Consider the following 23,395-nt stretch of genomic DNA (forward strand, 5'->3'; position numbering starts at 1 on the left):
TCCACAGTAGAGAATGAGGGAAACGCAGAGAAAAATGTTTTTAATTGACTGATTTCATCTGCAGTCATCATTTAGATTGTTCATGGGAGCTCAGATCATTCACCGTCATTGATCTGTTTAATCTGATTCCATTATCAGCGGCTAATTAGTCATCAGACTCTGAGGCTTTAGCTGACCTCTTCCTCTTCATCATCTTCATCAGCCCCTGTGACCCTGACCAACATATTAAAATGTGTTATTACTAGCCTGTAGCAATGCCTCTCCTCAACATGAGAATATCCGTTTCACTTGACTGGCTATATAAAAGTTTTTTCTCCCAAGAAGCTGAAATAAAAATCTGTTATTGATCAGGTAGTGAATCACAAAGGGATCCACTGCTGCTCCTTTAGTGACAAACTGCTGCATCCTAAATGCACAAAGGAGCCTTACCATAGGTCCTTCCACCAAGTTAGACTCTATAACCATCACTGATCCAATCAAACTCAGTGTTTACATCCATGGTGGTATCTGGACAACTTCACTGTTGTGCATGTTTTTTTTTTATTGTCACTATTTCTAAATAGTCTGTCATTTAATGCTCAATATGCACATTTTGTACATTTAACTAACTCAGAGGCACATTCCTCTGGAATAGAGGTTTTTTTATAACTCCAAGGTATGTATGTAGAAATATTGTGCTTACTGTATAGTATATTATTTGTTATTCTGTTTTTATGTATATTTTGTATATTTGGGTTTTGCTGTTTTTGTTTGTTGTTTTCTAATGTGTGAGTTTTTTGCCGTCCTGATGTTTGAACCAGTCAGCCCAGAGGATTTCCTGTTCACAGTGACTGTAGTTTATGTAAATCTTCATAAAGATTTACATAAACCTTTATGTAAATCTGTCTGTCTGTCACAGAACAGACAGACGTCTGTTCTGTGATGAACAGACGTCAGGAGGAGTTTGTTGGTTTGACGCTGCAGGAGTCAGTCTCAATCAGAAACGAGCAGCGTTCCTCCTGCAGCAGCATGGAGGCTGACGTTTGGTGATAATACGTCAGTCTGTAGAGAAACCTTGAAGCAGCAAACGGTTTCTGTCTCTGATGGAAGATCTGCTCACTCCAGTTGGGTTCTCTCAATTCAAGCTGCCACGTGTCTCAACCTGAACCAGGTTTTATTCAAATATCCATTTAAGCATCTCAATCCTAGTTACAGCATCTGAACAGAAACCTGCTGCTGTTCTGGTTCTTCTCTGTTAATAGTGAAATATAAACTCTTCCAGCTTTCAGAAGGCTTTCCTTCAGAAATAACACGACTGCGGTTGGAGATTAAATGGTTTCTAAATCAGAGGAGCTCCATGTTCCTTCCAGCTTCTCCTACAGGTCTGATTTAAAGTCTGGATTAAACTGACGGAGCAGCTGCTCTGACTGATGACCTTCTTTGGAGGCATTCAGGGACAGTTAGGAATATAGGACTCCTCTTATTCAGGATTTAGACTGACTGAACCTTATCAAACTCTTTATTTCACAACTTTAGTTTAAAATGTAAATACAATAACTGATGGTTTTTACGAGTTCAAATCCTTGGAATCCCCACCCCTCTCTTAACTACTAGAAATTTGCTACTCCCGACCAGTAGGTGGCACTGTGGTCAACATCATCACATTTTGGATGATAAGTTTTACACCTGAAATCACATTGTCAGAAAACTTTCATTATATAAAAACCCGTGGGTGAGTCTGCAAGCGACAAACTTAAAGACTAATTTTGCTGATATTTTTATTTTTTTTTTAGATCCATCTTAAAACATGCAAAGTCATTTGGAAAACTTTAACAAAACAGAAATTTGAATATATGGATCAAACTACACAGAGAACAAATTGCAAGTTTTTCAAAATCACTCGAGCAAAGCTTTTTCCCCTCAAACATTGGTAACAAGTAGTTTGATGAAATTTGTAACAAACTAGATCCTGAGGTAAAGTATGGCTGCTATCCTACACAGGCGCGGTAAAATGTGTAGTGATTTATATTGCTCAAAGCTTTCTGCATAATTGAAAGTTTATCACCTTTAATGCAGCAACAAAGGGCAAAGTAAGTATGGTTCATGAGTAAAAAAACAGGTCAAAAATCTGACTTGTTTGAAAAAATGAAATGTTTTGTTCTTTTATTTAAAAATAAATGAAAAAATCAACAGTTCATAGTGTTGAATATCTGATTCCCCTTCCTGATGGCTGTATATTAGTGATGCCAGCTGCTAATGATGATTAATAATCATAAATAAATCTTTGATTGAGAGGCATAAAGAAAGAGCTTGTTACTGTTATTGACTTGGTCCACTGTTAATATTATTAACATTTTGGTACCATTCATGTATCTTCAGTGAATATTTTACATTTTGGCCCACTGCTTGCATAATATATTGTCAGGGGCCTCCTCTGCACTTGAAAGTCCTACAAGCATTAAATTGTACATATTTCTTTATGAGGTACATTAAACACCATTTACAAACTCTAGTTGAGCTAATAGATCCTTTAAATGGCTCTTCAACTTTGTAGTAAATCCAAATTGTTCAATGTGGAATTTGGATTTCAGTTTTTATACGGGTTATATAAATGGTGTTCTTTTTCTTAAACAGACATTTAGTTAACATGTAGAAAAAATAAACAAAAAAAAAAATCGATTGGAAGTTTCCAAACCGAACCAGTTCTAGAAGTTTTAGATTCCTTTAATACAAAAACTTTATGCATTTAAAGCTGGAATTTGTCTTTTATTACTTTTGCATCTAGTCTCTGCAACTGTATGGATCTCAGTTTCCAATATGTTATTGTGAACGATTATTGTTTACAATAATCATATGATTATTGGAAACAAACAAACTTTAATAAATGACTTCAGACTTGTACAGCGTTTTTCAGGACACTCAAAGACACTTAAAGATCAGGATTTATTTAACGTCTTTTATTAAAAAACATATATATTTTGATTAAAATAAACGTTTACAGACATTTGTTGACTGAAAAACAGTCGTAAACCCATGAAAGACTCAGAACCAGAAGCTGGACCCGGCTGCTTATTCCTGCAGCGAGATGCCAGATTAAGAGCACGAGGAATCTCTAATCTGGACTTAGTTTCCTGCCTGGGTTTGAAAGTTCACTCTGATCCAACTCGACTCAGAACAGAACCGCTCTGATTCACAGCTCAGAGGAAGTTAAATAACCAGCATTGTGATGCGTTCAGGTACCTTCCGCAGATAGGAGAGCCTGGAATTGTGGTTTTAGAGAAGTCCAGGAGTACAATGAGGTGTCCACCTGCAGAATCAGAACCAGGACAATCTGTCTGTAACCTGCTTTGCCTCTGAAATAAAGAACACCACAACTTTCAAACAAAAAAAATGATAGGGTTACCATGACGACATGTCTACGGGCGAGGTCGGGCCTCCTGCAGAGTTCCTGCAGACGCTTACAGAGCTGCTCAGGGGTCGAGTACAGGTACTGATCTGGGACAAAAAGGAGGAAGTCAGTGGCCGTCCCAAGAGAGGGGCTGGGGGGGGCATGGCCCCCTCTTAAGAAACGCTGACATAAAAGGAAAACCCAATAAATACATATATGAAATTATATAATTTAAATACAAATATATAATTATTATTTCATTAGATGTGAATCCACAGGTTTTCTACTGGTCTGGCTACCCATATGAAAATTTTCTGGGTGTCCCGCTGCAGGAGTGGCAGTAAAGAGCAGTAGGAAGAGGTCAGGTGTTGCAGCCGGAGAGGTAGATCCATCTCAGGTGTGTTTACCTGGGAATATTTCGGGATACACCAGAGCCTTTGGACACAGAGGGAAACATCCACAGTGAACTGCTTCCAACCTGAAACATCCCAGAATCATCAATCATCAACAGACAGTCAGGAAGAATCAGGCTTTGGATCGGCTCCATTAACACGTCAAATTTAATACTTTATAAGACTTTTTAAATCCACCTTGAATTAAATTTAAGATTGAAAACATAGGGGTTGCTTGGAAAATCCTACAATTAGGCATAACAAAAGTAAAATGTGTTTGTGGCCCTCAACTTTTATCACTTGCTGTGTGTGGGGTTTCACGCTGAGTGGTGAAGACTTTTGTCTCTCACCGTCTGAGAAAAAAACTACTACATATGAGATTAAACAGTTATTCATGACAAAACTTAAGACATATGGTAAACGTATCTAAGACCAACTTTAATTTTTTAATTGAATTTAAAACTTTAATTTTAGGCACGTGTATTTAAGACCTTTATTCATTCTGGGATCTTGGTTCTGATCCTTTCTGGCTAATCTCTGCACTCGTTTTTCCTCTGCTCTCTGTGGACGATGTGTTCAGGTTCTGGGTTTTTCCACGGGGATCTGGACTTTTTGGCGGTTCAGTGTGAATGCAAACTAAACACCAATCCTTTAATAGGACATCTGAGAACAGAACCTGGAGAAGTGTTCCTTCAGATGCTGAACTTGGATCAACACACCAGCAGCTATCTGATCAGAGCTGGCTCATGCTGGCTGCAGGGCCTTAATGAGCTCTGCTGATGATCCGGATTCATCAGACAGAACCAGATTCAGACCTAATGAGGATCAAAGTGTCAGCGAGGCCTCAGGCCCACATGATTGTGTTGTTTCCGCTCCAGAACCTCTGACAGCTGAGCCTGACTTACGGGGAGCTGCATCCTGGAATATCTGGAAGCGTTGGGAGAAGAAGCAGGAACAAACATCTACAGCAGCTTCTGGGTTCCAGATGTGTAACAGCTCAGTATAAACCCAGCATGCATGGGCCCAGTCCTGGTTTACATTATAAACCTGTTTTACACCTACTCTTTCAGCTGAATCCAAGATGCATCCGTTAAGGACACTGACATTTTTCTTTAAACCAAAGAATAGCTTCTCGTTTCTTAAGCAACCGTGGCTAAAGACACTTTGCAGAAAATATGTTAGTTTGTTTAAGAAGGGTCAAATCAGTGACATCAAACAAAAGAAACATCTACGAAGATTCAGAAACCACTAATCCTGGACTGACAATTGTCCAACGTAAGACTGGAAGGAAAGTTAAAGGGTTAAACAAAATATTAGTGTGATGTTTCTGATCTTAAGGAAAAAGATTCCTCTCTGAATGTTTTCAGCAGTCTGAGAAATGTTTGTTTCTTTAGAGTTAGATTTTGCTACTGTGGCAAACCTTTTTTTTTTTTTTTACACAGGTTTGTGTGTAACAATTTTAGAAATCAATATCAATATTCTGACCTTTAATCGGATAAAAAAAGGCTAATTCTGCAGATTTCTTATTTAACCACTCAAACTTATTTTAGAAAATATTGTAAATATATTAAAATATGGAAATAAACACTTAACTCAGTTCCCTCTTTAAATAACATAATTTTGTTGCCTAAAATAGAATGACATAGCATTCCATTAGCCTACATGTGATCATCTTTTTGCAAACGGTGGCCTCTTTAAAGTCTGTATGCTGCAGTAAACGATCAATCAATTACTAAATTAGTTGATCATTAGAAAAATCGATTCATTACGATTAATTTGATTAATCATATAGTGAAAACATGCATCTTTGTATATATTTAAGCTGTTAGCTCCGTCTTCTCAACTTACACGTAGCTCTTTTACTGCTACTTGTAATTTTACTGATTTTACTGGAGGCTCATGTTTTTGTTTTTTATTATCATTATTAATCATCGTTATTTAAAATCTTACATTGCCACTCCGAAGAACTCGTGCTTGGCGGTGGAGACGACGACGTCGGCGTCACACAGCACCTTCAGGTACTGGTCCTTACTGGGCAGGAAGCCCCAGTTCAGGATGTTGGACTGGAGCAGCTGCTGGGCGGAGGAGAAGATCTCTGCAGGAGGAGATCACAGCTTCGTCATGTGAGGAAGGTCACAGTGTTGCTTTAAGCTGATTGGCTGAACTTCCTGTTGGTCATTATTTGTGTAGGATGATGAATGCAAAAGATTTTCTGATTCTATGTGACTAAAATCTTAAAGGAACTGAGTGATTTGAGTCTTAGAATATTATTTTTGATTAAAAATCAATAGAAACATTTTCCTCTCAGCCTTCAGTCTGCTCCCCTTCCTCCTCCTCCTCCTCTTCCTCCTCCTGGGCTGTGATGATCTTGCAGGAGGTTTATGTTGGTAATTAGAGGAAGAGGACAGTTTGATGAGGACAGATCTCTCTGATTAAACCAGCAGAGTCTCTAACAGGTGAAAGTGATCAATACTCAGAGCTGTTAGTGAAATCACTCAGCTCCTAATGTGATTGGCTCTCAGCTGATTTACCGCCGGCTGTTTGTTCTGCACTAAAACTTTATGATCCAATAACTCAGAGTGGGCTCGGCCCGCTAAAACACACACTCATCAACACTCCATCACATCGTTATTAAAACACTGAAATACACCCAGAGGAGGCACACAGACACTGGAACACAGGTGAACACACACCTGGACCGACAGAGTCCTGAATGGTCTGAACATCCCACTGAACAGCAGCTTCCAGCTCCATGCAGTTCAATGTGTGTGCTGAGCAGGTGAGTGTGTACCTGGCACATCGGTGAACGTCTCTCCCAGCACTGACAGCTGGAAATCCAGCTGCTTTTCCTTCAGTTTGATCAGAGTGTTGAAGAACAGCTCCGGGTTCTTGTCGTGTTCCCTTTAAACACAGATGGCCGGAGGTTTTGTTTGGACCATGAACTCAGCCTAAATGCAATATTCTGTTACCGTGTATTATTTTAGTTACCACTTATTTTGACAAATAATCTGCTGATTTTTATTTAACCACTTAAGATTATTTTATGCAATATTAAAAACATAAAAATGCAATAAGCAAACATTTCTATTTCTTTTTTAAATAAAACAAATATTTTATTGCTTAAAATTCAATAACACACCATTCCTTTAGTTGATTATTTGTACCAAAAGAGGGATCAACAGCAAAAAATAAAAGATACTTCTAACATTAACATAAGAACAAGCTGAGCCCTCTCTTCAGGATTTCAGATTTGAACATATTGACAGAAAAAGATTTTTCCTCTTAAATGCAATATATATATATATATATATATATATATATATATAGTACAATTTGACTTAATTACTGCTTTGAGTGTCCTGTTTTTTCAGCAAATGCACTTTTTGGTGTCTGTATACTCCAGTTAACGATTGATTAAATTAGATGATTATTTTAATAATTGATTAATCACGACTAATTTGATTGTTTCAGCTCTAGATAGTTTATGTTGATTCATGAAGATTGACACTTCAAATCAGTTAATTAGGCTATGAATGGATGAATCAGTTCAGTTCTGCTTGTCTGATCCTGTGTTAAGGTCTATTAAGGTTGCAGCAGATTGTGTAGTTCACTGGTTTAATGTGTTGGCCAACACTTTCAGGGAGGTTCTGCATAGCGGCACAGAGCAGCAGTCGATCGGGTCGAACCAGAACTCACCACCTATGAGGCCACACAATGTGTAGAGGCTTCACCTGGTCCACTGGTGTCAGAACGGTTCTGGGATCAGGTGATGGATCCTCTTCACACCTATCAAGTCAGAACCAACAGCTGTGATAACCTACAGGCGATCCGACCCAGTGAGCTGATCGTGTGATTACCTCGACGTCTGCTGCTGATTGGTCTCTGCAGAACGGTGGAGACGTCTCAGTTTGTGTTCAGGCAGCAGACTGAAAGACCGAACCGAAACCAGAATTACACAAACAGAACCCAGACAGACTGCAGGACACGAGCGTCTCCAGGTCCGCCTGTTTTTCTGAGGACGTTGGAAAACAGGACTCAGTGATCCATTTGAGGAATGAGCAGTCTGACTGCAGGCAGTAAAACCAATCAGCTTATTGATGATCACAGTGATGATGTCACCTCTGAGTCTGATTAAAGATGAAGGTCAGCGACCGCCGAGGCTGCCGGGGTTTATAATCGGGGTAATAATCAGAGAGGGACGCCGCAGGGAGGACAGATCACTGAGCAGAACATGGAGGGACTGCAGAGTCTAAACTACAGCATCCAGCAGTTTGGGTCTGGAGAAATCAGAATGTTCTCCAGCTGAACAGAAACAAACTGAAGTTTGTATGTTTGGACCTAAAGAGGAACAATCCAGAGTTAATGTACAGCTACAGCTGGAAACTAGAGATCAGGTCTGAAATCTGGATGTAGTGATGGACTCAGACCTGAACATGCAGAGAGACATGTCTCCAGCAACATATAGAAAAACTCATCCATGTGTTTATCTTCATTTAGTTGTTAGTTTATAAATCACTGAATGGTTTAGCACCACAACACATTGAAGATCTGCTGCTGTATCAACCTTCCAGGCCCCTCTGGTCTTCTGGTTCTGATTTTGCTCTGCATCCCCAGAACCAGAACCAAACATGGAGACACAGCATTCAGCTTCTATGCACCACAAATCTGGAACAAACTTCCAGAAAACTGGAAAACACCTGAAACACTGAGTTCCTTTAAACCAAAATCCCACCTGTTTAGAGTTGCTTTTGAACCACAATAAATGGAAAACTGAGCAACATATTTGATGTGTATTTGCTTGATGATGACATTTGATAAAATGTAATGTTTATTTCTTGTTTCATTATGTTTTTATGGTGTAAAGCACTTTGAACTCCCTTGTTGCTGAAATTTTGTGTACAAACAAACTTGACATTTCTTGTCGAAAAGAAAAAAAGTTTAACGCAATTGCTGTTTCCACAATTGTTTCATGTGTTGTTCCATGGATCTGAACTCTTTTGCACATTTATTCCTCTCTGACTTCACGTTCCACTTTGAACATGCAGAAGACTGAAACCAGAACCAGAACCAGTCCCATCCTCATGACATCCTCATTGATCTCAGAGGAGTCGGGGGTTCAGCAGCAGCCATGATGGATGGAACGTCTGTCTCTCTCAGCAGGACTCGATTACTATTCAGTTACAACGAGAGGCCGACTGATGGATGGAGGTTGTCGTTACGGCAACCACAGACACACAGCTAAGGCTCTCACACTGTTGGCTCCGCCCACATTTCATGGCTTGAGGCTGAACCTGAACAAAGCTCCGGAAATGAGAGGTCACATGACACAGGAAACTTTTCTCTTAAAACTCAACAGACCAGAGCTGGGCAACAAATCAGTTTTAACACTTTATGAAATTTTTGGTTTGTTAAGATTTAAGTTTTGAAAAATCCGGATTTCTTTTGCTAATACACTCCTTGGGTTTCCAAAGTTCAGGGTGATGTCAGCATGCCCATGGTGGCCATCTTGTTTAACAAGCGAGTTACACAGCTTCTTTAAATTCAGGTCAAATCTATAATGAAATGACTATATTCTCATATTCTCCACATAAAACTCACAGAAGTTTTGAAATAAAAGTCACTTTTTCAAAATATTTTCTGGAATTTGCAATTTCTTTTTTAGAAAAGACGAGAAAAAAAAAACATAAATCTACAAGGTTGATATCTAAACACAGGGTAGAAAAATGTCTGAATACAAGAACCAAACAGATTCCTCCTTTGAACAACTAAATGTTGCCAAAGTGTTTGATATTTTTATCTGATCCAATTCTGCATCCATCTCTTGAAAACATTATAAGCAGATCTTTGAAAACTCGTAATCTTAGATGTGAGGAGTTTATTTTACATTTACTGACCAAAATCAGAACCACTTTTCTGGTTGATATTTTTATCATTCAGGTGTTTACATAAACCAGGATGCAATTAGGCTCAGCATAAACATATTGTATACACCATCAACTTCAAGCTGCATATTTTCAGGAACTAACATGCAAAGCACAAAAAATACTAACAATAATAATAAATAAAATAAATATATGCTGAAATAAATAGAAAATAAGTAAAATATGAAAAAGGGATTGTGAGGAGTTAGACTGATGCAAGAAAGAACTCCATAAATGTTTGCCATTGTGAGCTTACATCGGTGAAGCGCCTTAAACCCACCTGCTGACGTCAGGGAACTGGACCGGGTAGTTCAGAACCACACACTTTGGACGGATCAGCTGGTCCAGGTCTTTGGGTCTGTGGTCTGGGATCTTCTTCATGAACGAGCCGATGGAGGACAGGAAGGACTCCATGTTGAAGCGGGAGTTAAAGGCCACCGCATCCGACACCAGGCTGCAGAACCCAGAGACAAACCCGGTCAGAACAGCAGAGGGGACAGAACCAGAGAACCTGAGGACGGGTTGGGACACTGATTGGACTCTAAGTGTCCCATCAGACGTCTGCTAATGATCCCTGCTGTAATGTGGTTAGAGAAGACGGAGCAACTGCGGCTTATTGATGAGCTGCCAGCTGATCAACAACAATCAGTTTTACAGTCAGACAGCTGATCAATAACCTGAAGCACTTTAATTAGACACAATCAACCAATCGGATTGCTCCTCATCACTAGCCAATCAGAGGGCCTTTGCATGTCAAACTGAGCTCAGTTTATTGTGATCAATGATCAGTCGGGTTGGATGTGTTACCATGAGAGCACCTGGTTGTATCCGTACTGGAAGTCTCGCTCCTGGTCTTTACGGACCGGGTAGGCCAGCTGGTTCTCATGGAAGTACAGGACCTTTTTCAGCCGGGCCAGATCGGGTCGGAGAGCCACCAGCTCACACAGGTTCAGAACGGAGCTGCTAAACAGAACCCTGTGGAGAAAAACAAAACAAAAAAAAACAAAAAATAAAAAAAATAAAATCAAACCTTTCATTTAAGTAAATGTATATAACAGTAGAAAAACAAAAACATCCCATTGGTCTATAAAGATGAGGAAACCGTCTTCTTGAAAACATTTCACAGGTTTGGAGCCGACAGGCAGGAAGATGTTTGACTCGTTCTCTGGAGCTCCTCAGGGTTGTGTCTTTTCACCACCATTCATTTTATACACTAATGAGTGCTGGGGTCACTAAGGATGGACAAAAAATGACTGAAAAATGTACCATGGTATAAGCATTTCATATCAGTTGATATTGATAACTACTAATTATTTTCTTTGTTTTAATTATCTGAAATACTGTTAAACTGGTGATGTGACCTCTCCTGTTTTATCCAGTTTCTTCTCTAGCTGTTGTCATTTTCTCCTTTCACTCCATGCCGTTGTTCTTATTTTTAAGCAGTTATGAAACACGATAGTGAAACCTGAACATGCTGCAAAAGAACCATTTATTTTCCTTGGTGGTGATTGGCTGAACTCAAAGATAAGGAAGACTGTAGGCATTAGCTCCTGCTGTCGTGAAAAGACGGTTTCCACTGTAGATATTAATACATATTTGGTGTTTTAGGTCTTATAATAGAAGTGGTTATTGTGATTCTGTGTTTTTAGAGGGGATATTTTAGCTATTTATATGCGTTTGCGGATCTAACCCCCACAAATACCCAGGATCTACTGTACTGCAGGGCAACTAAAGTTGAAACTGTAACACCTTCAGATAGTTTGTGTGTGTTATGAACAGAGATGAAAACGTCTCAGAAACTTTAGGAATATTGGATTCTGGTTCTAAAAAATAAATATAATCAACTTTCTGTAAGATCTCATCAATTCAAACAAACATTAAAGCACAAAAACATGTTGGTTTCCATCACCATTGTTTGAATGTGGATCATCGACACCAGGGTTTAACCAAAGTGGACCCCTGTCTCGATCAGTTCTGGGTCTGCAGGTCACACTCATCCTTATAGGTTCTCTAATCTCTGGCTGCAGGACATTAATGTGGTTCAGTGCCTCCGGTCTGGACCCAACTACTGCTATCTGTTCTCAGAAACCGGGCTGACAAAAGCCACAAGTTGTTTTAGTACAACAGAAACAACATTTGGACTCAGCCGATCCAAAAAGACTTAAATCAATTAGTTTGATTTCAGATTTATGTATCAACAATGAGATCCACAGTTGTACAGAGGTTCTCCTAATCCGGTGGATTTTACTGGACCTCCACAACATGTTGAAACACAATCATTGCTACATAAATGTGGATAAGAACACAATGGCAAGGATTGCTTGGATGCAATATTTGGTAGGATGCTGAATTTTTTTCAGGTGAGTGGCGTTTCAATAGTTAATCACAACAAATATATATACTTTTACTGTACAAACATCCTGTGACTCTCTGTCTATTAGGAGATGAACTTAGATGGAACCAAAGAAGTGAAGTTCCTGATGAAAGCACTCGGAGATCTCCCACCTGCGTCTGGTTGTCTTAAAGTTCAGAGCAGTGATGGTTGCCGCTCATGTTGCTGTGAAACCAGTCTGTGAATGAGTCAGCAGCAGCAGCAGGGGCCGAAGCCTCGCACATGAAACTGATCCTGTTATCCTCCATCAGATCAGCAGCTTCACACTGTCTGAAAGCAGCAGAAAACTCTTCATCCTGCTGCTCCTCAGCCTCAGGTCTTTCAACCGAGCTCAACAGAGTCTGACCTAAAAACTACTACAGACCCTCACCCATAAACACACTGACTTCAACCACATACTGCCAGCTAGTAAGAATGAGAGAGGTGATTTTTGCACAAACAGACCCTAGAGGTTGTAGTTTTTATCTGATGTACTTTTGTCCTCCATTGGTGCACCTCAGGGCTGTGACCTTGCACCCCTTTTATTCGTTTTAAGTGAGTGCCAGGGTCGAAACGAGGGCAGACGTAACGTTTGCTGATAACTCTGTGATTGCTATCAGATTGTATCTGATTGATGACCAGAACTCTGATCATGACTCCGTCATATAAGTTCTCATTTCTGGCAAATGATGCATCAAAAACCAAAGAAATGGTATTTGATTTTACAAAGATACCTCTGGCTTGCCCCCCTGTTTTATCCAAGGACAGATTGTTTAGCTGCTTCTTCTTTTCCAATGACAAAGGAAGGAAAACCATGTTCTACACACTTTCAAAAGGGTTGAATCAGTCCGAACTGACAGGAAATGATAGAGTTTAAAATGCAAAAACTAGATGACCACTCCATGCCATAGGACATCTTTGAACAGTCTTACAGCAAGAAAGGGACAAAAATAAAGCCTCAAACATCTTTTAGTTTTTATTTGGATTCTGGAGTCTACCTGAGGAGTTACCTGCATGATGTCAGATGTGTCACATGTCTCACCTGTATGATGAACAGACAGGAATGGTCTGGCTGAAGTACAGAGCTGCCGTTCTCGCTCTCCAGTGCCATTTCTTGGCCGGCAGCGTGAAGACGGAGCATCCATCGATGTTCTCCTTCAGAAGGTCGATCAGCTGTTTGTGAGAGCCGCCATAAAACGCTTCGACCAGCAGGACGCTGGGGGAGCCGCCGACCTGACGGAGAGAGGTCACAAGTCAGCAGGCATATTCATTAATATGTAAGCTAATATATATACAGATCTATCTATCTATCTATCTATCTATCTATCTATCTATCTATCTATCATGAAATCTGTGAGGTGAGGTGAAGAAGCAGTCTTAGGTACATTTCTCTTCCAAAGGTATAGAGTTTTGAAAGTTTTTGTCATTTTCCAGTGACAAACTTCTGTGATTTTTTTGTTGGGATTACAACACAATAAAAGCTATGAATTGGGGACAAATTATATATTTTACAAATTAAAATCTAAATGCGTTATGCATTTATATTTTTGCTCTCTTCACTTTGAAACCTGGAAATAAAATTAAATGACACCAAATACCTACTGGATGCCTAATAAGCATCCAGTAGGTATGCTTATTACTTGAGTGTGATTATTTATTTTTCTTTGTTTTTCTTGCAGTATTCTTTTTTTTACGACATTTTAAACAAATAACACCCCATAAAAGTAAATGTATCCATCCTCTTTTGGCAAAAGTTGTAGTTTTTCATAATTTATTAATGTTCTTTTTAAAAGACAAGACATTTCCTATAGTAGACATGTAAGATTTATGGCTTTAAGTTTTTATAGCTGGGCTGAGGGAAAAATTGGCTCTTCGGATTGTAAAGATTGCATTAATCTGGCCTAGTCAAAGCCCAGATCTAAATTTACATTGGGAATCTGTGCCATGACTTGAAAACTGATGTTTACAGATGATTTCTATCCAATCTGAGTCTGAGCTGTTTTGCAAAGAGGAAATAAATCCAGACTTCAGATGAACGAGACATAAAGCTCTAACTATGGTGAAAGGTGATTCTACAGGGGAGGCTAAACACAAATGCACACCACACTTTTCAGATATATTGTCTTCATCAATCACACAAAATACATTAAAGTTTGTGGTTATAATGTGACAGAACGAGAAAATGTTCAAGCTGAGGCTACCTGAGCCTACATTTCTAGTTTATGAGTATTTTTTATCAGTCTGTTGTAATATATTAATCCTAAACGTTGTGTTTTCATTAGCTGTAAGAGGAAATTCATCATAATTAGTGCACATTTATTGAACACAACTGTATCTTTATACAAAATTTTAGCTCAGAAAATTATCTTTTTGTCTTATAAAATGTCTTGAGATTAAGTTTGTCATTTATCTCAGATCATTTAAATGTTTCAGATCGTGACCTGTTCGTGATTTTTCACCTATAAAAAGTCTGTTTTCAGCTGAAAACTCCACCATGAGTCACCGAACGCTGCGTCATTATTAAGAACTGATCTGAAAGTTGAAGGCCAGTCTCATGAAAACAGCAGGAACACCAGCCTACGGTGTTTCCACAGTCTGACTGCAAGAATTCGGCGAGATTTCCACAACACGGCTCTTCCAGTCTGACAGGAATCCCCGTCAGCTGCAGAAACACAGAGCAGCTAACACGGCGAGGGTCAGAGGTCGCAGCAGACACTGTGCTAAAGTTAACATGCAGCTGAAAAACCGGCCTGATGGAGGCAGAGTGAATCCTCCTTCTTTCAGGCCGTAAATGAAAGCCTATTGTTGTACAGCCAGTTAACTCTGCAGTAACAAACCACAGTAAAACCCAGTAACATCCATCTATTTGCAGCACAATGTGTCCTGATAGGATCCATTATACTGTGGGGAGGTTTACGCAGCCGGCGGCAGGAAGTGGACAGCTTACAGTCCCCTGAGCTCCCCTGTTCTTCCTCTGAATTCCCTCCCAACCATTTCCAGTCCGTTCCTCCATTACCCTGCCCACAATGGGAGCTAATGTGGCTGCAGCAGCACTCAGCACTCGCCCACACGCGGCTCCATCAGTCCATATCTGCTCGCTGCCACTCATATCAGGAGAAGGAAATGAGCTGTTTCTTCTGCTGGAGACAGATACCAACGAGCCTTCTGCCATGCAGATGTGTCAGAAAGACAAATCTGATTGGAAACAGAAGCACAATGTCAGCCTTTGTGCTAAAAATGGACCAATCTGTTTCCTGAATGCGTCCAAATAATGTGAAATATGAAAACGTGTCGGGAGGGCTGATTAACTACGGATGGGCGACCTTTTGGCCTTCAGAAGAAAAACTGACAACTCGTTTTTCTGCTCTGGCCTCCCAGTGAACAGTTTTACTCCCCAGATAAAGAAGGTTCAGACTCCTACAGAGCCGACAGCAGCAGAGACCTATTAAAACTAAATATCTGACTGAAATAATTCAATGTTTTGTCTCTTATTAACTCCTCAGACAGACGTCAGGATGTGAGCCACAGGCTGGAGTCTGGTCTGCCGACGATTTAACATGGCAAAAAATGAAATACACAAACACGGGAAACTTAATTGGTGGAAAAACCTAGAAAAAAAATTATATTTAAAAATAATAATTTTGAGAAGGCTTTGGAATTTTACATTAAAATTTTACAATCATGGAATTCCCTTAAAGTAGATTTGATTGTCATGTTTCTTCAGTCAATAATGAAAATATATAGTGTGATTATCAACATATCACTGATTGTTTTACTAAGTACAAAACAGTTTTTGGTTCTGACAATAAATGTATTTTCCACTAATTCATTTTCTTGTGTGTAAAAACAGGTAAACAATGAAACATTACATTTTTATTAGTACTAGGGGCAAGGCGAACAAAAACAATCACAAAAATAAAGTTGTAATGATAAGAGAATAAAGTTATAATACGAGAAATTAAGTAGTACAAGAAAAAGTAATAAAATCAGAGGAAAAGGACAAAAACTGATAAATATAAAAGTATAGAATGTACATGTTTTTCTCAATATATACACCAATACAAATATTTTCCAAAAGATTTCCACATGCATCTGAAAAAAAACCTTAAAGCAAAGAAAGAAAGAAAGTAAAAAAAAAAAAAAAAGTAAAAAAGAAGAACAGAAAAACGTTAAGTATTTAGATTTTGTGGTAATAATTTGTGAATTGAACCAGTTAAAAAATTAAATCTAAATAAACTCTGATGAGACTCGGGGGGGTCGGACAGACAGGCAGGCAGATGTGGACAACGAGGACAATGGAAAGTCAAACCGCTCTGAACTGCTTATTGATCAACCAGACAGGAAGTGTGTTAGTAAATGTGAAATCAATCATTCCACCTTAAATCAAACAGAACCACGGTGGGGGATTCCAGTTTAGACACCTTTCCTCCCACCGCCTCGAACATGGAAGGCTGCAGACACACATGAAACAAAGGGTTAATGTGGGCGTTTCCCCCGGCAGGGAATCCCCCCAGCAGCTGCAGCGCCCGGGCTGAGTCAGCGCCGCGCCGCGTCGCCTGGAAACCAAACGGTGGAATCTCTGGAAACGCTTCTCGCCGTGTTTGTCGTGAATCTGTGGGCGAGTCTGCTGCTTCATCCACGGTGACGTCCTGATGACTTCATGCCGTCTCAGACTCAACACCATCAAAAACAACATGTAGGTCACTCCAGCTAATATTCAGCAGATTTAGGACCAAGATGACTCTGTTATGTCTGAGACTGATCTTCACCTCTCTGATGGGCACAACGTGCAACAGCTTCACCAGACTCCACCAACACCACTCAGAGAGGTAGTCAGTCAAATAAAGTTTACTGGTTCAGGTCACAACACCAGAATCTGAAGAAAAGACAATGTGATCCAACCAATTGTCTGGTCTAGACTAACTACAGCAGGCTAGAACCAACAAATTGTGTCCAATCGGATTATCAACACCTTGATCAACTTGGTTGAAATTTCATTGCTTTGCTTTTATTTTAAAATCATGAATTAACATAGTTTTAAGAAATGCTTGAAATTTGGTTCTGAAACCCAAAGACAGGAAAACCAATCGACCACCTGAGAGCCTCACAGCTGTGGAGTGGCCTTCCTGGGTGGACAGGATTGGTATGAACAAAAGTCTGTGACCCTTTCCAACCGACGCAGCTGAAGCTCAAGATGGTTCTGAGAAAATAAACAGCATTCAGACAGATGCTAAGAAAATCTGAATTATGCAAGGAAGTCCTTGGGTTTACGTCAAATCTTTAGCTAAAATAATTTGACAATCGTAGAAGTGACATGATGTTCCGAACACGCAAAAGTGTGACTCAGGTAGAGCGGACCTCGGACAAGCAATTTGGGGAGGTAGTGATGTCTCACCAAATGTTTCAGGTACATTTTGCTTCATCAGTCAACATTAAGGCAAAAAAAAAAAAAATATTATTCAAAGGAGTCATAGATCAGGTTTGGGAAGTTATTTGTGGTAAACCACAGAGAAATTGACGTTAATGACCGAGGGTCTGATCTTTAAAGCTTGCAAATAAGGAATGCTAAACTGCTTAGTGCAAAATATGAATGTTTGTCTCCATCTTGTCTCCACAGATATAAAGTACAAACTTTGTCCAGCCAAGTAAATTTACACTTAGCCATGACAGATGCAAAAAAGCTAGCAAGGGAGCTAGCAAGCAAAATTATGTTAGCAGTGAATAACAGTATGCAATGAAGCTTGTGACTTGGCAGGATGGAAACATCCCTCAAGACAAAAAAAAATACATTGAATACATGAGATTAAATAGTTATGCAAAAACACAACTTAATAGCTGTGATTAACATATCAAATGCCAACTTACTTTTTAAAATGGATTCACTACATTTAAGGCCTTAATTTTAGATAAATGAATTAAAGACTTTTTAAGGATGCATGGATATCCAGCAGTGCTTCATTTCATAAAGTTGACTGTATGAATAAAGGAAACAGCACAAGGTAAGTTTGGATCATATTTGTCTGACACATTTCAGTTTGGTAACTCTTCAGTTAGTTATGGAGCACCACAGGGTTCAGTGTTTAGGCCTTTAATATTTAAACTTCTTGAATCAAATCAATTACTGTTGAAAAAAGATTTCTGTGAATGTATAGGTAACATTTCGTGAATGTTTCAGACTTTCTTAATTGTCAGAAAGTCTAAAACATTCTACAAAAACTCTTCGGTCCGTCCAACAAGCTGCATTAGAAAAAACTGAAATGAACTGGAATAAAATTAGACATCAACCTTCATGAGTCTTCATTATGAATGGGAACTGTAAAAATAAAACTAAATTGCACTGCACAAACTGCAGCTTCACTGGAGAATCCCCCGACATTCACCACCTTCCCCATCCTCCTCGCAGCGTTTCTTTGCAGGCTGTGCTCAGCCGTCCCGTTGTGTTTGTGTGTATTAACAGTGTGAGATGATGAAATGTTGCTGAATGAATCAGCAGCCAGTCCCCGTGTTATTTGAAGGTAGCGGCTCCTGATCTGCCTCAGCTTTCGAGTCGTTCTCGCTCTGACTATGAGCTTCTTTCATTTGACTCTCTGACACTTCACGGCTCTCTTGAAGGCGGATATCTGACTGAAATCAATTTCTTTGTACACATCACATTGTTGTACTGGTTTCAGGAAAGATCAACAAGTCAGTGTTGGCTCAGCATTAAATGTCAAGGGTAATATTTCAGCTGCCTTCTGCAGTTTGACATGAATTTAACAAGGAACTTTCAGCTTTACGAAGATCAATAATAACCAAACAATTAATGAACTAAATAAGTCAAGTTTGATCAGTCTAATCCAGAATGTGGGAGATTTAAATACCATCATGTTTTCTGAATGATTATTAAGAGCATGAGGCCCACATTTTTCACATCAGCATCCCACAGATTTCAGGTCATGGTGCCTCCTCTGCATTTCATCAAAACAACAAAAAAAGAACAGCTGGAGGTCAATCATGCCGATATAAATGCATCACAGTGAATTCCAATATCATTAAAATGGCATTTACTTCAGTAATTTCATTTAATCTGAAAGTTATTAAATATAAATTCTTTGAACACAGATTTATACATTTCAAGTGTTTATGTTAACTTTCATGAAGAATCCAAAATTAGCCATTAATATTTTTTTTATTTAATTAAGTAATGTTATATTTATGTAATGCTCCTTTTCATCTTAGCCACTGCTGACTTTAGAGTTACCTAAGAGACATAAAACCCTCAACAAGGTAAGGAAGGTGAAAGATAAATAAGCTACCAGCTCACAAAGTGCTGTACTGAGCATGTTAATTGAAAGTTGAGTGGAAGGAAAAACTATTGTTGAAAAAAAAAACATATACCCCAGAGATGTATAGTTTTTTTAAGTAATTTTTTAAAGTCCAAGTCAAGCCTCAATTCTTTCAGGAGAGTGTGAATCATTTTTTAATAATACTAGGAAATCATGTTATGGATCTTCATTTAAAACCTTTGCTCTTATGTCTAAATAGGAAATAAATTAAAATGTATGCCAAGTATTGCAACATAAGTAAAGTAAGGTGTAGTGAGTACATATTTTTCTGAAACAATCCAGTCATTTATGTATATGATCATTATTATGAAACTACAGGGAACAACCTGAGCCTAAAAACTGGCATGCTATGACTCCTGATGACACGACAATAAGACTCAAGTCTTTCACTAAGGTGTTTTTGACCATATTAGACATTTACAAACCTTGAACTTTAACAAACTCCTCCAAGAAATTTTAACCTTCTGGCTTCAAATTGGTCAGTATGCAGTTAAAAGATGGGGGATTAAATGTTTGAGCATGTTTAGGAGGCGTGGCTTACTCTCCGAAAAATTCAAAACACTATAATTTTCACATAGAAAGAATTACACTAAACTCTGTATGATGGATCCATGATGGTTGCCCAATGATACTTTGTAGTCATCTGTTGACATCGTCGAAGTCCCCCCACTCCCCCCCAGAATAGGAAGTTACTTTTTTCCACTTAGAAAGATCCATCTCTGAATTTTGACCTAATCCACTTGAAATCGTGCCAAAAGTCAGATATCAAGATGCTCTTGTTGCACATACGTAACTTCTCAGGACTTACAAAAAAATGTCTCTTCCAGCCATGGTCTAAACCTCACAGGAAGTCGGCCATTTTGGATGAAAGCTGTCATTTTCTCTCTTTTACAGATGTTGTATCTATGCAAACTTCTCCTACAGCTTTTGACTTGGACTTCAAAATGACTCTGCACTTTCTTGAGGCATTAGAGATCAAAAGTTATCAAAAGCTTTGTGCTGCAAAAAAGTATGTGGGCATAGCCAAGGCTCAAAATCTAACTCCTCGGCATAAAACATCAAAGTGTATTGACTTCCACACGTTAGGTCAGAGCTGTACCAAACTTTCTGTGAGTCATTACACACTGACTCAACACATTCACCAATCCGTCGAAGCGACATAACTCAAAAACGAAGCAACAATAACTCCTGCCTGAAAGGTCGGATTTTTGCCAAAACTTTTAAGACTTACCGCTGGCTTGCCACACGGCCGTCCAAGGCTTGCTGCTCTATTTTATTTTACTCTCATTTTTTTGACATCTCAAAAACAAGGTACTTTAGCAAAGGTGTGTAAACTTTTCCCCCCACTGTAGCTCTCTACTCAAGAGCTGAATTGAAACAGTAACTCCAGAAAAAGGTTCTGACCATGTGCATCACTACTGAAGAAATTATCAGCGACAGAATTCAACTGATCTATTCTGCTTCCATGTACTTTACCACAACATGTTTTATGTAAGCTAATAGCAAGAACTAACAGCATATAACTACGCTGAAGAGATCCCAATGTGGTTTTGTTTCAGCCGTCCAGAGTCGCCGCATGGCTGCGTGGTAATGCACTTTAGAGGCTTTTGTGATGTAAAAACAAGAGCTTTGCTTTGCACAGTCTGCAATGGAGACACTACTGTCCCCACAACTTCCTGTAGTGCACTGGTTACTTAAAAAATAACATTTATGTGGCTGCATACAATGTATCAACAAATAAAAAACTACATTTCATGTTGAGAATTTTTAGTACTCAATGAATCACTACAACCTTAGACTCAGTAATACAGTCTGCTGCTTAACACGACCATCTGAGGCATCAGGTAAACTTTAAACTGATAAACTATCAATTAAACCCGTCTTTCATATCAGTGGTAATGGTGCTCACTCCACTTGGAGCTGAGACATTATGAACGAGCTGCAATATTTCGTACCAAATCAGCGACTGAAACAGAACCAGGAGAAATCTGCTTCGATCTGAGTCGACTGGTTTCACTCTAAACCCTGAGTCATGCCAGGCAGAGGGAAATATTCAGGATCAATAACTATCACATGGCTTCATTGTTCAGACCAACTCATCTGAACTTATGAATTCAGATTACGTCCATATATCTTCATGTCCATCAGGCCTGTTAATGTCCTCTCATTTGATTTCAGACCAGTTTGCTTCACTCAGATTATTACCCTCTAAAACATCTCCTCCTTATTCTCAATCAGGTCATCTTTAAACCAAAATCTTTACTAACTAATCTGGCTTTGTCAAACATTTTTCTTAAAATTTGCTTCTCAGAATCCTTTACACTTTCTTTCTGTTTTTCTTTGACTCATCAGAAATGTGTAAAGCTAGCACTGCCCTTGTTGAATTTCATCCTGTTTTATCTGCAGACTCATACAATGATATTGTGAATACAGACATGAAATAGCAGAAACTGCTCTGTGGATAAAACTAGACTCGGTTAAGGTTTTATTAAACTAGAGATTCACAGATTGCTCAGACTGGAAACAGATTACTTAAATTGGTTTTTGTTCTAATTTTAGTTATTAGTTAACAGTTTTATAATAATTCCTTGCAGTTTAAAGCATTAATAATTATAAAAAGTACTATTACATGTTTTATTGTTTGCTATTCATATTTGATTTCTACGATATTGTTTGTATAAATTGTGTTTAGTAAAAAACCTCTGTAACTGATTAATTTCTCTCAATTTTAATTTGCTAAATTTGGACATGGACTCAATTGAGAAACTGTGGCAACACTTAAAAATTATCTGTACAGAGAGAAGATATTCAGCTAGAAATATTTATCAAAGAACATTGGGTAAACCTTTCAGACCAAAAGGATGCATACCCTAACACTGACTTCCCTGTAGCATAACAATGAACATTTTATTTTAATTACAAAATTTTGGAAAAAGATGCATAATTTTCTTTTGACATTAAATTCATAACTTTGCTTTAGGCCTATCACACCAAATAAAAAAAACACACGTTTGGGACTGCAGCATGATAAAATGATAAAAAGTCAAATGGGGTGCCAATAGTTTTGCAAAGATCTGTAGATGTATCAAAACTTTATGTCGTTTTATCCAGGCAGCAGGAATGTGGACAACATTCCCAGAACCTCTCCATCACTTTGCATCCAAACAGGCTGGAGTCTCAGCTCACTGTTCTGCCTCATGGTAAAATATTTCAGTTTTATCGTCAGATTTTTTAAGTAAAAGTATGAGTAAGCTGAACTCTTTAAGCCTCAAAATCTGCTCAAAGTCAGAATGTTTTAGCAAAATTTACAGCTATGTCCTCAAAAATGAACCTGACAGCTCTGCAGGAACCGTCTACTTCCTGGAAGAGTTGCATTAGCTCCGTTAGCCGAACCGAACTCTGGTTCCCGGTCGGGACCAGCATGCCGGGCACAAATGACCTCAGACCGGCTGAGTCCCAAACTCCAACAAAGAAGGAAGGGGATACATACAAACACATGTTTGATTCCATCTGAACACTCACCTCTGACTGCTGCATCTGACGCCCGGCTCACGCTGCACGCAAGTTCTGACGTCATCACGTCGATACAAATGGATAACAGGAGAGAAAGACTGGCAGAAAGTTTTTTTCCCCTTCAGTTGTTTCCTAATTTGGATTTGATTTAAAAACATAAAAAATAATAATAATTTGTGAGAAACTATATTTCATTTAAACTTTACATATTTTCCTAAAGTAGTAAATTATACACATTTTTAAACCGAAACTGCTTTTACTACCATCAGTTTACTTATTTACTTTAGGAATTTACAGTTCTTTGCTTTTAATATCTTGCTATATTTTGTATTATGTTGTTTTCGCCACAGAAATCTGCGCCGATGACATCGTAATAAGTAAGGAGGCTTATTCTTGAAATTTTAGCTCCTTTAATAACTTTATTTGGTTTTTATATCAACTGAATTGTGTATTTGATAAAGTGATGACAACAAAATAAAATATAAATTATGTGCTGCAGTGGTGTC

The 23,395-nt window shown here is 38.7% G+C and overlaps 1 protein-coding gene across 1 annotated transcript; it reads right to left on the minus strand.

Annotated features, from left to right (window-relative positions):
* Window positions 1-2,915: 2,915 nt before the first annotated feature.
* gtdc1 (glycosyltransferase-like domain containing 1) lies at window positions 2,916-22,956 on the minus strand. The gene is made up of 11 exons (XM_015058658.1): window positions 22,899-22,956; window positions 13,094-13,284; window positions 10,488-10,655; window positions 9,961-10,134; window positions 7,617-7,685; window positions 7,456-7,545; window positions 6,551-6,660; window positions 5,710-5,854; window positions 3,775-3,845; window positions 3,383-3,474; window positions 2,916-3,286 (listed from the first exon to the last, which is right to left on the minus strand). The coding sequence occupies exons 1-11, from the start codon at window positions 22,911-22,913 to the stop codon at window positions 3,212-3,214; spliced, it is 1,200 nt and encodes a 399-aa protein (XP_014914144.1). The 5' UTR covers window positions 22,914-22,956; the 3' UTR covers window positions 2,916-3,211.
* Between the last annotated feature and the right edge of the window lie 439 nt (window positions 22,957-23,395).

Source organism: Poecilia latipinna, unplaced genomic scaffold, assembly GCF_001443285.1.
Source record: "Poecilia latipinna isolate Pla-1442-1.1 unplaced genomic scaffold, P_latipinna-1.0 Scaffold1560, whole genome shotgun sequence".
In the NCBI taxonomy this organism is placed as follows: domain Eukaryota; kingdom Metazoa; phylum Chordata; class Actinopteri; order Cyprinodontiformes; family Poeciliidae; genus Poecilia; species Poecilia latipinna.